Consider the following 16,031-nt stretch of genomic DNA (forward strand, 5'->3'; position numbering starts at 1 on the left):
AAAGTGAACATAGTACAGATAGTCCTCGACTTACAACAGTTCATTTAGTGACCGTTCAAAGTTACAACAGCACTGAAAAAAGTGACTTATGACTGTTTTTTCACATTTATGATCATGGCAGCAGCCCCATGGTGACACGATCAAAATTCAGATGCTTAACAAACTGTTTCGTATTTATGATAGTTGCAGCATCCCGGGGTTATGGAATCCCCCTTTGTGACTTTCTGACAAACAAAGCCAGGTTTCTTTAACAACCGTATTACTAACTTGACAAATGAAATGATTCACTTAACAACCGCGGCAAGAAAAGTTGTAAAATGAGGCAAACTCACTTAACAGATGTTTCACTTAGCAACATATAAATTTTGGGCTCAATTGTGGTCACAACTCAAGGACTACCTGTAAATGTACTGTGAATTCTTTTTTAGGGGATGTTCTTGGTGAAATAATCAAGTGAGAGATTATTGATTAATCCAGAGGACTCATTCTCACCAAAGAGATTAATTTGTGCCTGGGTAGTATTGCAAATGTAGACATTGCAAATGAAGGGTTGTGTGATTGAATGCATCTCCATTTCACTACCCTGTTTCCCTGAATATAAGACCTCCCCAGATAATAAGCCCAATCGAGCTTTTGAGCGCATGCGCTAAAATAAGCCCTCCCTGAAAATATTGCAGTACAGCAGCAGCCATGAGGTGACCGCGCTCGCCGCCTCCTGCACCTCAAAAATAATAAGACCTCCCCGAAAATAAGGCCAAGCGCTTATTTCGGCGGGGGGGGGGTCAAAAGAAAATAAGACCCTGTCTTATTTTTGGGAAAACATGGTAACAACAACAACAACAAAACACTTGTCAAGAGAGCTAGGTGTTGGGAGAAGGATTTCACTCGAAATCAAGGGCTGCCTAACATCAGAATGCATTCTGATTTTCATTCTGCCTATCTGCAGTGCCCAATTCCACCCAATATATTTCTGTCTAGTGACTACTAGGAGAAGGTTTGCTTGTTCTTGCCTAACATTTGATCATTTAGAGAAGTTTTTAAAAATTTAGCCTCACCCAGTTTAAATCTACTGAAGCTGATTTTCTACGTGAAGAGATTTTCTTTCCAACTTAGTTATATTAGACCAACTATACTAACTATAGCATTGTGAAGTGATAAAACCGCAATACAGTTTTTCTACTGATCAGAGATATATCATAGAGCTCGTGGGAAGAAAGATATTTCATGTACTCCCAAAGCACACTCTATGGATTACAGTTGTTAAAGCAAAGCTATAGTTTACAAAATAAAGGATGAACACTTTTTCTTTACAACAGAGCCATATTTTATATACGGTAAAGGCTATAAATAAGAAAATCCCATCTATTTCAGTCAAATGTCTTCAAATGTTAAAATGTTCTTTATTTTTTACTAGATTCATATTTGCTGTTTTTAACTGTTCAGTTGCTTCAGCTCTGATCCTGTGTATATTGCAGGTAGTCCTCAACCTACGACCACAATTGAAGCCAAAATTGTTGTTGCTAAGTGAGACATTTGTTAAGTGAATTTTACCCATATTTTACGACCTTTCTTGCCACAGTTAAGTGAATCACTGCAGTAGTTAAATTAGTAACATGGTTGTTAAGTGAATCTGGTTTTCCCCATTGACTTTGCTTGTCAGAAGGTCACAAAAGGGGATCACATGACCCCGGGACACTGGAACTGTCATAAATATGAGTCAGTTGCCAAGTGTCTGAATTTTGATCACGTGACCATGGGGATGCTGCAAGGCCACGGTTATAAGTGTGAAAAATGGTCCTAAGTTACTTTTTTCAATGCTCTTGTAACTTTGAACGGTCACTAAATGAACTGTTGTAAATTGAGGACTACTTCTATTTTGTCCTCCATGGTATGATTTGCCTTATTGTTACAATAAACCTGGGCATCATGAGGTGGTCTACTTTTAGTAGCTTGAAATTACATTTATCTTTGCAATGCAATATTTGTCTTTTCTCTTCCAGAACTCGTTCACCTTGATGTGTATCCCGTTCCAAATTATCTAACTTATTTGGATGTTTCTAGGTAAGTGTAGTCTAACTTACTTACTAACTCACACAGAGAGGGACTCCTCCGGGTGCCGTCCACTAGGCTGTGCCAGCGGGCGACGCCCAGGGGAAGGGCCTTCTCTGTGATGGGCCCGACTCTCTGGAATGACTTTCCCCCTGATATTAGAACACCACGGACCTCCGCTCCTTCCGTAAGAAGCTCAAAACCCACCTGTTTAATCTAGCCGGCCTGGCCTAATTCCAGCTCTCCCACCTCAGTCTGTATTTTTAAATTTCACGGGTTGGTCTTAGGCTAAGTTTTAATTTTTATAAACTTGTACAGGGGTTTAAAGTTTAATCCGATTTTAATTATATTTATTATTATTTGTATGGTTTTTAATCTGGTACCTGTACACCGCCCCGAGTCCCTTCGGGGAGAGGGGGTGGTCTAGAAATCAAATCAAATAAATAAATAAATAAATAAATAAATAAATAAATACTTGGCCTGTCATATTTCTTTACTTAGAAGCAGAGATTGTCACAAATGTTTCTGTATAAACTGGAGGAGTGGTTTTTAATACAACCTCAACACACTGAATCCCTTTTTCTGCATTACGCTTACTTCTGATTTGTTGAGCTACTAAGCAAATGCCACAACTTTGAAGCCAATATCCATATTACCTCATAAGTAATTAGATTTTCTTCTTACTGTTCAAAGCATGTTAATAATATGGCCCTGAGAGTTAAAGGTTAAGAAGTAGAGCAGATATGATAGCAGATAATCTTCTCCACTTAGTCTATCAAGCTTTCTTTCAGAACAGGTTTTGGGTATCTTGGTGGGGTGAAGTTGAAGGACCCATTGCCAGATATGAAGGTTTTTGCATGCTGCTAAATCTTTTCAGGCCATAGGCATCAAGGCAAACAAGCAAAGTAAATGCTTGAAGCAACGTATTTTGCAAGTTGTGTAATTTCTTATGAAACAGCCATTTTTTCCTAAATTGTGTTGTATTTAATTCTGGGTTTTTACTGCTTTAGTATAGGAGATTACAAACCCTACCCTACTAATCTTTGATGTAGGAGAGCTTATCGGGTGAAAGAAGAATCTCACTCCCCCATCTCCCATGTCGGATGATGTTGACTAAGGTAGTCCTTGCTTAATGTCCATTTGTTCGGCGACTGTTTGAAATTATGATGGCATTGAACAAAGGGACTTCCAACCAGTCCTCAATAGTTCCTGCCTCCTGCAGTCACATGAACAAAATGTGGGCCCACTTGGGGGCACCTGCCACCTTTTGGTCTTCTGCCTACCTGCTGCTGCCAGCTGTCTTCACTGCCTATCCCTGCTTGCCACCATGCCTGCTACATGGCAAACCATGTACTGTACTGGATGAGGCCTTCTTTAAATTGCCATCTTTCACACTGATGCCAATGGGCCTCCCCAACCTCCCAACCAGGGCCTTCTTTCATGAAATAAGGTCCCTGGTTAGAAGAGTCCTACTTTTGTGCCAGTGTAGTGGCCTTCTTTCATGTGCCTGTCTTCCTAAACCTCATGAGAAGACCATGCCACATTTGGACAAAGAAGCAGGCATGGCATGGCCAGCAGCTGCCTCACGAAACGCCAGGCCAGGGGCACCTGAGCAGTGGCAGGAAGAAGACAATGAAGGTCATCTTGGAGCAACAAGGTGGCAGCAGGGGCAGCAGGCATAGGGGGTAAGTCTGTCAGAGGCAGTGGAGAAGGTGGCTAAAAGGACAGTGGGCGTGGGGGAAGCTAGGCAGGTTAAGGTAGTTAAAGAGGAGGCAATCCTATACCTTACCAAGTCTCAATGTTGGGAGGGACCAAAGCTGAAAGTGGCTTGGATGGGGGTGGATCCTCAGCAATTTGTTTAATGATGGCAACCAGGACTGCCAGAATTAATGTTGATAAACAGCGTAGTCATGTGACATCAAGTTTTACAAGCACATCGCTTAGCAATGGAAATTCCAGTACCAATTCCCATTGCAATCCAAGTACAATCTGTAATAGAGATGTCAACATGTTATATATATGCAGCTGTTGCCATGACTTACAAGAAAATGATCCTGGGACATTTCTAACCCCACATTATGCTCCTGTGGCTTGCTACTACTTCCTAAACGTCAGCGAATTGTATGCCTCAATCTGTTTCCAGAGAGACTGAAGCAAGAGAGTCCGAGTGGGAATAATATATAATTTTTTTCATTTGCCTTCCTTTTGTGCAGAAATCACTTGGAGAGCCTTCCAGAATGGGTTTGTGATAGCCGAAAATTAGAAGTACTAGATCTGGGCCACAATCACATACGTGAACTTCCCGCTAGGTGAGTCCTATCTTTAACACAATCAGAAACAGGATGCGAAGTAGAGAATTGTTTGCATTGAATCAGTTTCTAGCTTGCTTAGTGACAGAACTATGTTCCATGTGGTTTTGTCTTTTTTCTTCTGTTTAATGTTTATTTCATGGAGTGTCATTGAGCCGGAACAGTTTTCTTTATGCAGATGTAAACCAAGCAATCTCTCAGATTTCCAAGCAGAAGTTCTAAAGAACATGCATCTTTCCCCATCCTTACAGTGTCATCTTTTAGATATGATGCTTGTGTACCCTGGCAAAATATACTTTTGATTTCAGGATATTATTGAAAGTTCAATATAATTACCTAAGAAAACACGGGTGATCACTTACCATCTTAAAATATCAGGGAAATATTTGCATTTGAAAAATTTCTACTCCACAGGTAGTCCTCGACTTATGACTAGTTGCTTAGTGACTTTTTAAAGTTATGATGGACCTTTCAGAAGTTACTTACAACCTGGTTCTAAAGTTCTCATGGCCACCTTGTCCTCCTCTGGTCACATTGCCACATGTTGGGTGCTCAGCAGTTGGCCGATATTTAAAGCTGGTTACGGCATCTCGCAGTAACATGACCACAATTTATGACATTTTTTCCCAAAAACCTGTGTTTGCGCCCTTATTGACCATGCCGTTCATTTAAAGACTGCAGATTTACTTAACAGTTGCTGCAATAAAGGTTGTAAAATTGAGTCAGTCACGTAAGTGACCTACTTTACAATAATCAAGGTAAGGTTCCATCACAGTCATAAGTCAAGGATTACTTGTATGGAAAAGTACAGGTAGTTCTCGACTTACAACCACAATTGAGCCCCAGATTTATGTTGTTAAGTGAAACATGTGTTAAGTCAGTTTTGCCCCATTTTTATGACCTTTCTTGCCACAGTTGTTAAGTGAGTTACTGCACTTGGTAAGTTAGTAACCCAGTTGTTAAGTGAATCTGGCTTCCCCATTAACATGACCTTGGGACACAGCAACAGTCATAAGTATGAACCAGTTGCCAAGCATCTGAATTTTGATCACATGATCATGGGAATGCTTTAAAGGTTGTAACAGTGAAAGACGGTCATACGTTAGTTTTTTCAGTGCTGTTATAACTTTGGATGATCACTAAATGAACTGTTGTAAGTCAAGTACTTCCTGTACATGGATTGATTCCACTCATTTATTTTTAATTAATGGATTCATTCTCACAGTGACTGTTTTGGCTACTTCTAGACGTTATCTCATAATCAGAATGTTGTTGAGGTTTTTATCAGATTCTCTGAAATAGTCTTACTTTAATTAGAACTGTAAGCTTTACTGCTATTTCTATGTTTTAAGGTTATTTTGCAATATCAGCTTGCGAAAACTTCTTGCCGGGCACAATCAGTTGGCAAGGCTACCAGAGAGGATTGAACGAACGCATGTGGAAGTCCTAGATGTGCAACACAACCAACTTGTGGAGCTGCCATCTAATCTGCTGCTAAAAGCTGACAGGTAACCAAAAAATCCACCAAGAGAATAGAACAGTATAAACATAATTTCCAAGTTGTATAACTTCAACTGTTAATTCAAATGTGTTTTTAATTTTAATGAAAAAAACTGAAGTAAATAGCACAGGCAATGCACTCTCAATTCCCCAAATGTTTACTTACGGAGAATGAAATACCTTGAAGGTATTTTTAATAATATCTTTATTAAATTTCAACATCTACATTAAAATACAAAGTAACAATGCAGGAAAAGGAATGACAAAGCACATTAAAAGTCCCAAAGAATATACATCTGCCAAATATAACAAAAGTAACCTCCAACTTTCTTTTATACAGAGATAGTAGTAACAATACAATCACCTATCTTTAAGTTTAAAGAAGTAATGCCAATCTATACATATATTAAAATACTAATAGTTAACTTAGTAAAAGCTAGTATTCATAAAATATTATTCTCTTAATTGTATCTAAAATAGCAAGTTATCAAATGCAAATAGTCTTATATTTAGAACACTACAACATTTCTGGAGTCAGATGCAATCTAGTTTTCAAACCCCAGAAAAAGCTGTTTTGTGACTGAGTGGCAGTAAGCACAGAACACCTTCTCTCAACAGTGGATAGTCACTTTTATCAAAAATAAGAAAGTTCCCCAATTAAGTAAGCCTCTTTGCGTTGGCTCATTTAGTTACAACAGGAGAGGTTAGCTATTTATTAGTCTGAATTTTTCCTTTTGCAGAGTCAGGATAAATGAACTTCTCCTTCAGCGTATACATTTATTTTATAGAAATCTTTAGGCATTACCGCCTAAAGTAATTTCATTTCTTGAAAATGATCAGAAGCGTGCCAGGTCTTCATGCTTATCTATACAGAGTAACAGAATTGGAAGGGACTTTGGAGGTTTTTTAGTCCAATCCTCTGCCCAAGCAGGAAACCTATAGAATTCCAGCAGTGGTGGGTTCCTGCCGGATCGCACCGGATCGCGCGTTCCCTTTCGGCGCTAAACCCGGAAGTACGTTCTTGCTCCGCCCCTGGCGACGGGACGATGCTTGCCTGCGCTCCACCAGCTCAGCTGGGACCGGAGACGTTTCCTCAGCGGAGCGGAGCGCCTGAAAGGGACGCAGGCTCAGCCTGCCAGGCTGCCACCGCTCCACTGAAGACATTGCTGAGCAGAGAAACGTCTGCGGTCCCAGCCGAGCTGGTGGAGCGCAGGCAAGCGTCGTCCTGTCGCCAGGGGCGGGGCAAGAACGTACTTCCGGGTTCAGCGCCGCAAGGGAGCGCGCGATCCGGTGCGATCCGGCAGGAACCCACCACTGAATTCCAGACAAATGGCTGTCAAATCTCTTCTTAAAAACCTCCAGAGTTGGATCCCCACAACTTCTGAAGGCAAGCCATTCCACTGATTAATTGTTCTCCCTGTCAGAAAATTTCTTCTTAATTCTAGGTTGGATCTCTCTGTGATAAAATTTCTATCCATTACTTTTTGTCTTGCCCTCAGGTACTTTTGGATACTCTATATTTGGAAATTTCAGGAATTATAAAATGGTCAATTAATCCATAGACTGATTTGTTTTTTAACTGTAGCCTCCAGCTCTAAAATTATGGAATCGAAGAAATTGAACTTTTAATTTGATGTTCAGTTTTTATTAACTTTTGAGCTACCTGTTGAAAGAATAAATATTCTATCCTGTGAAGTTAGTTCAACTTAAAATTGATCTTCCTGCAGTTAAAGATTTCAAGTGGAAGAAAAACACCAGCCTTTTATTCTTTCAAAAAAATTCAAAATTTTCACAACATTTTCAAGGAGGATTGAAGTTAACTGAAATATACTGTATTTTTCATGGATCTTAAAGATTTATGCTTGAGATGTTATGATTGTGAGTTATAGGTAGAGGTGTTCTGAAGACTAGGATTATTCATAGTAGGGTTGACTTCATTTTTTATTATTTCTTAAGCAGCATCATTACTGCCTATGTGGGAATATGCCATCTATCCCTTGGGCCATTTATTTGTAGAGCAGATGGCTAAAATGTACAGCCTATTTGTTCTGTAGCTGGAAGAGAGGATATAGGAGAAGAGAAGACTAATATTTATGGCTTCTAAATGACTTTGCAGGCTGTCACAGCACGGACAACACTCAATGTGGTTTAAAATACAATATTGTCCTTTGGCCATGCAAATTTCCTAAAATTTCCAGAATCTATTCCATTGTAATCTGTGGTACTGATTGTTAAGATTTCTTGTCTTTTTTTTTAGTTTTTGCATTCAGGATCTAAATGAAAATATACATAAAAATACAATAATATTTTCAAATTCTACACATTTAAAATAAAGGCATATTATCGTCTCTATTACCATCCTCCTGAAATTATCATGCTCAGCAAATCATCTTTGGAGTTGTTAATATTAGCAATTCTCATTCAGTTCTCACTGAATGGACAAATATGCAGTCAGCATGCTTTCATTCAGTGAAGTGCAATGTTTTTTACACATTTAGCAAAAATCTCCATGTTAGGGTGATGGAAATACCTCACCAGGGATCTGTAGGTAATCAGCCTGCTCATCTGAAGCAGATAGTGTCCTGAAAATAGAGGATTTCTCAACTAGTAGACAATTAGAAATGTATCTCATTTTCTTCACAATTTGCTATTGCAACAGTTTTCTTTTAAGAAACAAAGACCAGATTATTTCCATTCCTCTACTTAAGTCCGGTGATCAGATATTGAAAAAGTTCATTTGGTAGACTATTTAATTGTTAAGTATAAATAGGATTTTGGTATTTTCAATTTTGGACGAATATGTCAGTGTTTTCCCATGTGATGTTTAAAGTCTTTATTAAATCTTCTATGAATGTTCATTGTCATCTATTGTGAGAATGTCTTGGTCATTTGTCATTGGAGGAATTCATCTCATTGCCATCTTGGGGAATTTGATGCTATATGGTATGGGAGTATCTAGTGCTAAACAAGAAATATTGTTATTGGAGGCATTTGATCTTGTGTACTATGCAGTTTATCCCCCCCCCCCCCCCCCCGGAAGCCCTCCGGAGGCTTCAGGGACCTTCAGGAGGCTTCCCTGAAGCCTCTGAAGCAGCCAAAATGACCCTCCGAGCAAACCGGAAGTCACTTCCGGTTTGCTCAGAGGATCATTTTGAGCGCTCCAAAGGCTTCAGGGACCTTCAAGAGGCTTTGGAGACCTTCAAGAGGCTTCCCTGAAGCCTTCGGAGCACTCAAAATGACCCTCCAAGCAAACCAGAAGTCACTTCCGGTTTACTCGGATGGTCATTTTGACTGCTTCAGAGGCTTCAGGGAAGCGTCCTGAAGGTCCATGAAGCCTCCGGAGGGCTTCCGGGAGGGGGCGGGGAGGCTGTTTTCGCCCTCCCCATGCTCCTATAAAGCCCCTGGAGCCTGGGGAGGATGAAAAAAGCATGCAAAAATGGGGGAGTCGCACCTGTAGTGCGCGCATGCACACTGGGGGGTCAAGCATTGCATTATGGCTGCGGCACGCCTGCACACGACCCCCCTGCGCTCCCCCCACTTATGGCACGCGAGCCAAAAAAGGTTCGCCATCGCTGATGCATACAAAAAAAAAGTCATTCACTTGAACTTCGAGATTGGTGGCAAATATATTAAATAGGTAGATAGGCAGACAAGACACCCCATATACCAGCAAGAAAACCCATTAAAATATCCAACACCACAAGCAGGAGACTAGTAAAACCACCAAGCTTTTTTATGATGGTAAATTTGAATTTACTTCATTATGATGTAAACAAAAGATTTAGAGCAGGGGTATCAAACTCAAAGCTTGCAGATGGGATGCATTACGTGCTGGCCACATCCACTCCCAGTTTAGCAGAGGAGGAAAGTCATTATATGTCATGTGACAACAGTGTGACGCCTTGAGTTTGACACCCCTGATCTAGAGTAACAGATGGTCTAGAATTAATGTGACAATTTGAGGGTAAATTATAGAGTATTTGAGGGTATACTGACATAATATTACAGAGTATTATAACCCCAAAGTCAATTTACCATATTTTTGGACTATAAGATGCTGCAAACTATAAGATGCATCTAACTTTTGGGGAGGAAAATGAGAAAAAAATATCTGCCTCTGCCGGTGTCTCCTAGCAGTTTGGCTCCTTGCAGCAAACAGCCTGGTCAGCCTCAGCACGGCCTGATTTAGCACGAGCAGCAGATTGGCGGTTGTAGCTGCCTCCCAGAATACTGCCTATCAGTTGTTCCAGGCTATGTGGATCATCACCGCCCATTGCCGCCTATCACCACTTCCGAACACCCAACCACCCCCCCCCCGCATCCCATTTTCAGTCTCTGCGTGCCCCATTTTTGGCCTCCGTGTATCCCGTTTTCAGCCCCTTCCAGGCAGCGGGGATAGGCGGTGGCAAAGGATGGAAGAAAACAGATCTTGGAGGACCCTGTAATGGAGTGAGCTCCCATTACTTGTGCCAGCTTCTGCCAACTTAGCAGTTTGAAAGCATATAAAAATGCAAGTAGGAAAATAGGAACCACCTTTGGTGGGAAGGTAACAGTGTTCCGTGCCCCTTTGGCATTTAGCCATGCCAGCCACATGGCCACAGAGACATCTTCAGACATTGCTGGCTCTTCAGCTTTGAAATGGAGATGAGCACCGTCCCCTAGAGTTGGGAACAACTAGCACATGTGTGCGAGGGGAACCTTTACCTTTACTAAATTTGAATGAGAAAAACTAAAACTTTAATTTTATATATGTTACATTTTTGTTATTTTTAAACACTTTGCTATATTAGAAGTCAAACAGCATCTATAGGTTTTTACAGATTCTTAAATGGGTCCATGGTTCCGAAGAGTACAAGAACTTCATTTGCATATTCTGAGTTACACATAAGTTTAATTGAGAAGAGGACAATAGCCTGTTTGAGGTTGTAGTTAAAAGCGCTAGACTAGAAGCCAGGAGTTCCCAAGTTCTAGTCCCATATTGGGCATGAAGCTGGCTGGGTGACCTTAGACCAGTCACTCTCTTAGCCCTTGGAAGCCCTAGGAAGCAGACAGTGGCCAACTACTTCCAAAATCTTGTCAATAAAGCTACAGGGATTAATCCAAGGAATTGCCAAGAGTCAAAACTAAGTCTTCAGTCCCATTCCCCCCCCCCCCAACAACAAAAAATAATAAGACATGCAACGATCCTTTGCAATTTAAGAGTTAAATAAAGGATACAGACAGATTAAAAAATATAATATTTCAGGGAAAGCCAAATTGTCAAAACCTTCTTCAGAAACCTTCAGGAAACCATATCAAAGGCTTAACACCCATAGATATTGTAGCTGTTGGCTCTTGCCTCTTTTTAATTACAGCAAGAGTGTTGATTAAAAATCTGCTATCATTAAAAGCTTGATAACCTGAATAAATCCAGTCTGAGCTTGTACATTTTGAACATATGATTGTACACTAGAGTTTGACTAGAATTGTCCGTTCTGATTTTAAAATGCAATTGATATTGTTCTCATTAAACATTTCCTACTGAGCTTTCCAAAATGCAAGATATTTAAGCTGGCTCTATAATATAACTTCTGCTTTTCTAGCAATATATTATTATATTCTGCATTCTTTCAAGATAATGATGGGAATCAGTAGTGGAGCTTCTTCAGCAACTGCACCAGGACAAGGCATTCAATTGGACTTTAGGCAGACTTATTTTAAACTATAGTGAAGCTGTCATATCTAAAATTAGCAAGAGTTAGTGTCAACTAAAATTCAATGTCTAGACTTTAGATGATACGGCAACATGTGATTTAAAAAAAGCTAGCAATGAAATCATCCAAACACATAATCAAGGGGAAAATATAAGTAGTCCGTTCTTATTCATCCATATCATGCTATATTATAAATTAAGATGGCATATCTACCCTGCCATTTGTGGCAATTGCATTGATTGACTGAGAATATGCCTCTGATATCATAGTTGGTTGGAAAACAGATGCCAAGCATCAAATGCTTAATTCTTTTTTCTTACTTTGCTTTCTTTCTGATTGATATTTCCTATTGTTTCCCAAGCCACTTTTATTCCAATAGTATGTTTACGTGTGTCCACTTGCATCTGAAACCTGAGATTTGGATGGCCCCAACCTTGTAGGCTTCTGCCCATTCTCCTTTCCCAGTCGCACTGGGAAAATTATTTGCTGTAATAAATTTAATGGATGCCAAATCATATATTATGTCCTTGGTCAGTAACATTATTTGTGTCTATTGAAACCATACACTGTATATTACCTTTTTCCTTAGTTTCTTATGATTATATGTTTATGATTTTTGTTGATTGCTTTTATTTATTATCATGTGTGTTCAGTCATACTTGGCCAATAAAGTGTTCTGCTCTATTCTATTCTATTCTTGTACCTGTTTTTATTTATCAGTCCTCTCAAACAGTTGAATAATTCACATCAATGTGCATCAATCAATCACTTAAAAGAAAATGAAAATGCTTAACCAGAGAACCCTATTAAAATAGTGGTAAACCAAGCAGAATAGAACTGTTTTTGCTGCTCTGTTATATCCCCAGGATCAATTGGATCTGTAGAGGAGGCTCTTTAAACTCTCTTTTGATAGCCCTGATGAAGGTGGAAAAAAGGTTGATCAATTTTAAACAAATTTCCAGGAAAAGTGCTGCTAAATCATTAAAAATGTCATTGAAAACGTATACCTAAAGTTATCTCTAATAATTGCTTTTGCAGCTTAAGATACTTGAATGCTTCTGCAAACAAACTGGAAATGTTACCTCCAGCCACTCTTTCAGAGGAGACCCATAGTATTTTACAAGAACTGTATTTGACCAACAATCACCTCACAGATAAAAGTGTCCCCTTGTTAACCGGTCATCCTCACCTGAAGATACTACATATGGCTTACAATCGCTTGCAAAGCTTTCCTGCAAGGTAAACAAAAATCATGGTAGTAGTTGATTCTCTTCTTAATCAATTACATTTTGAGATATTTATATATTTATTTAAAGGTTATTAGATATTTCACTAAATGGTAACTTCTTTTTTGAGTAAAAATAGTACTGACCCTGTGCAATTGGACTTGCTACCAAATGAGCAGCATACCAGAGTGTAATTATGCTTCTTCTTTCATCCATCTTTGGATGACATGCTAAAGAAACCATGGATGAGGATAGCCATCACTTATAAACCATGTGCAATAATATGAAGAAGCATAACTTAAAGAATTTGGTGGATTATAACTTACCTTGTATTGAAAATGTCTTGCAGTGTATTTCAAGAAGATTAGGCTGAATTCAAATACTTGTGTATTCATTGGCAGAAATAGTGGTAGTGTGGATATATAAGCTGAACCTAGTTTAAGTTTGTAGTGTACAATTAGTATGCATTTAAAAAAGATTTTGTCACAGGGAATAATCTATATATTTGTAAAACATGCCTTTGAAAATTGAACATAGTTTCAGGGTTTATTTGGAGAAATTTAACTCTGATCTTTCACTCAGGAAGCCCTAATTGTCAATTAGAGAAGGAAATGTAATCTTCCAGATTTAAGTTTAAATCACAAGGCATGTCTTTTGTTTAGGGTCAATGAATGCCAGGTTTTGTCTGTTGGAAACTTTGTTTCATGGGCTACCTTGGAATGAGCATATCCTGTATATCTTAAAAATTGAATGGCTTTGGAATCCAATTATTTTAAAAGACTAATGATAACAAAAGTAACCAGAGGGCCAAGGTTATAATTGCAAACAAGTTAATATCACAGAGATAGGAAAATCCTCATTCTCCATTTGTTATACAGTGAAGAATTTCTCTAGATCAGTGGTTCTCAACCTGTGGGTCGGGACCCCTTTGGGGGTCGAACGATCCTTTCACAGGGGTCGCCTACGACCATCTGAAAACACATATTTTCAAAAAAATACAGAAAACATAAAATAATTTTATGGCTGGGGGTCACCACAACATGAGGAACTGTCTTAAAGGGTCGCAGCATTAGGAAGGTTGCGACCCACTGCTCTAGATAAAGAAATATAAGATGTGTTTTCAGGCGTCTCACATGGAAGACTAGATATATTATCTGCTTATATAGTTGTACATGTTTGCTCTTCCATCTTTTTCCACTGCCACTTTCTTAAAATAGTAAACATATTAAACATAATATTGTTTAATATAAATATTAAACAATATTAAAATGTGATATGAAAATATGCATTAAATTAATTGAATTGTCTAATTATAAATATCCATACAAATGGCCATTTTTTTCTTTTTTCAATTTTGCAAATAATAACATTTTAAAATATCATAAAGGCAGTAGAGCAAACAAAAGGGCCATATTAGAAACAGTATGCAGAATTTGCAGAGAAACAGAAGGTGATCAAAATCAGGAAAAAGTAATATTGAAGGGAACAGATTGGAAACATTTAAAAGAATACTGTACTAAACTGGTATCTTGGTATATTCCTTTATTGAAACCAGTTCTGACTGACTTTCTAAGTTCCTTTCAGTTTTAGGAGTGCTAGAGCCTCTGGCTAGAAATCATGAACCTTAAGATCATTATTACTCTCATTTTGATATGAGTGAGTGTAATCTTTCCAAAGAAGCATTTAAGAAAGAAAGAGAGATCAACAAATGAGCCCTTCCTTATCTGCAGGACTATTACTAACTATCAAGAAATTTGCTATTTTCTGCAATGGACATATTAATTGTCATATAATATTTTGTACAAGCCAAACACGAAAAGGCTTCAGGATACAGGTAGTCCTCGACTTACAACCACAATCGAGCCTAAAATTTGGGTTTCTAAGTGAAACATTTGTTAAGTGAGCTTTCCCCTATTTTATGACATTTCTTGCCCCAGTTCTTAAGTGAATCACTGCAGTTGTTAAGTTAGTAACATAGTCACTAAGTGAATCCAGCTTCTCCATTGACTTTGCTTATCAGAGTATCACCATGATGATCACATGACCCTGGGAAACAGCAACCGTCATAAATATGAGTCAGTTGCCAAGCATCTGAATTTTGATTATGTCACCATGGGGATGCTGCAATGGTTGTGTTTGTGAAAAACGGACTTAAATCACTTTTTTCAGTGCCATTGTAACTTTGAACAATCAGTAAATGAACAGTTGTAAGTCAAGAACTAGCTGTTCTTTGGCCTTTAAAGCCATTATTCTAAGGTAGGGGTGTCAAATTCGATTTCATTGAGGGCCACATCAGGGTTGTGTTTGACCTCAAGGGGCCGGATGGGCATGACTAGGGTGGGCATGGCCAGCTTGATGTCACTCATGTCGGAGCACCTGAGGTGGGCCTGGGGGGAACCTGCTGCAGCCATCTGCCAGCGAAAATGGAGCCCGGGAGGGCCATATGTGGCGCTCCTGATCTCCGCTTTCACTGGCAGAGGCACCGTGGGCCGGTCCTTTGCTATTTCCAGGGTGGCCCCATGGGCTGGCTCTGGCCTATGGGCCTTGAATTTGATAGCCCTGTTCTAAGGGAATATTTTGGGTTTTATGCTCAAAATCTTTCTCTTTCCTTTTGTGTAGTAAAATGGCCAAACTTGAAGAGTTGGAAGAAATCGACATTAGTGGCAATAAGCTGAAATCCATTCCAACAACGATCATGAATTGTCGCCGCATGCATACTGTGATTGCACACTCCAACTGCATCGAAGTTTTTCCAGAAGTCATGCAACTTGGCGAGATCAAGGTAAGGGTTTCGTAAAAATTTACTTCTAAAGCTCCTTTTAGTTGCTTGGAGGTGAGCATCTATTGTGAAGATGCAGCATTGTTTTTACATACCTCCAATTAAGTGTAGGATTTTTCGTGGATTTCTCATGGGTATTTAAATAGCAATAGCATTTAGATTTATATACTACTTCACAGTGCTTTAAAGCCCTCTTTAAGGTGTTTGCCCCAATAATCTGGGTCCTCATTTTACCAACCTCGGAAGGATGTAAGGCTGAATCAACCTTGAGCTTTGTGTGATGAAGTTACATTCTGTCCACGTTCTATAGAAAACCCCATGTTCTCCATTCAAAGGGAAAGATGGTTCCTGGAGCAGTTCACAACATTAATAGATATTTGTAACTGGAGTAGTGTGACAGAGAGAGAGCGAAGGAGTGGGAGACAACAACATAAATACAAAAAAGTTTTTGTAAAGTGCTATCTTACATCAACAC

General features: G+C 39.2%; 1 protein-coding gene across 1 annotated transcript in view; it reads left to right on the forward strand.

The window, feature by feature from the left end:
• PHLPP1 (PH domain and leucine rich repeat protein phosphatase 1) overlaps positions 1-16,031 on the forward strand; it is a 205,094-nt gene that overhangs the window by 165,763 nt on the left and 23,300 nt on the right. Inside the window, exons 8-12 of the mRNA XM_081951854.1 lie at positions 2,001-2,061; positions 4,263-4,358; positions 5,711-5,866; positions 12,590-12,790; positions 15,397-15,559. Coding sequence (XP_081807980.1) covers positions 2,001-2,061; positions 4,263-4,358; positions 5,711-5,866; positions 12,590-12,790; positions 15,397-15,559 — 677 coding nt within the window. The remainder of the gene's footprint in view (positions 1-2,000; positions 2,062-4,262; positions 4,359-5,710; positions 5,867-12,589; positions 12,791-15,396; positions 15,560-16,031) is intronic.

Source organism: Natrix helvetica (genome assembly GCF_964273705.1).
Source record: "Natrix helvetica genome assembly, chromosome: 4".
Classification (NCBI taxonomy): domain Eukaryota; kingdom Metazoa; phylum Chordata; class Lepidosauria; order Squamata; family Natricidae; genus Natrix; species Natrix helvetica.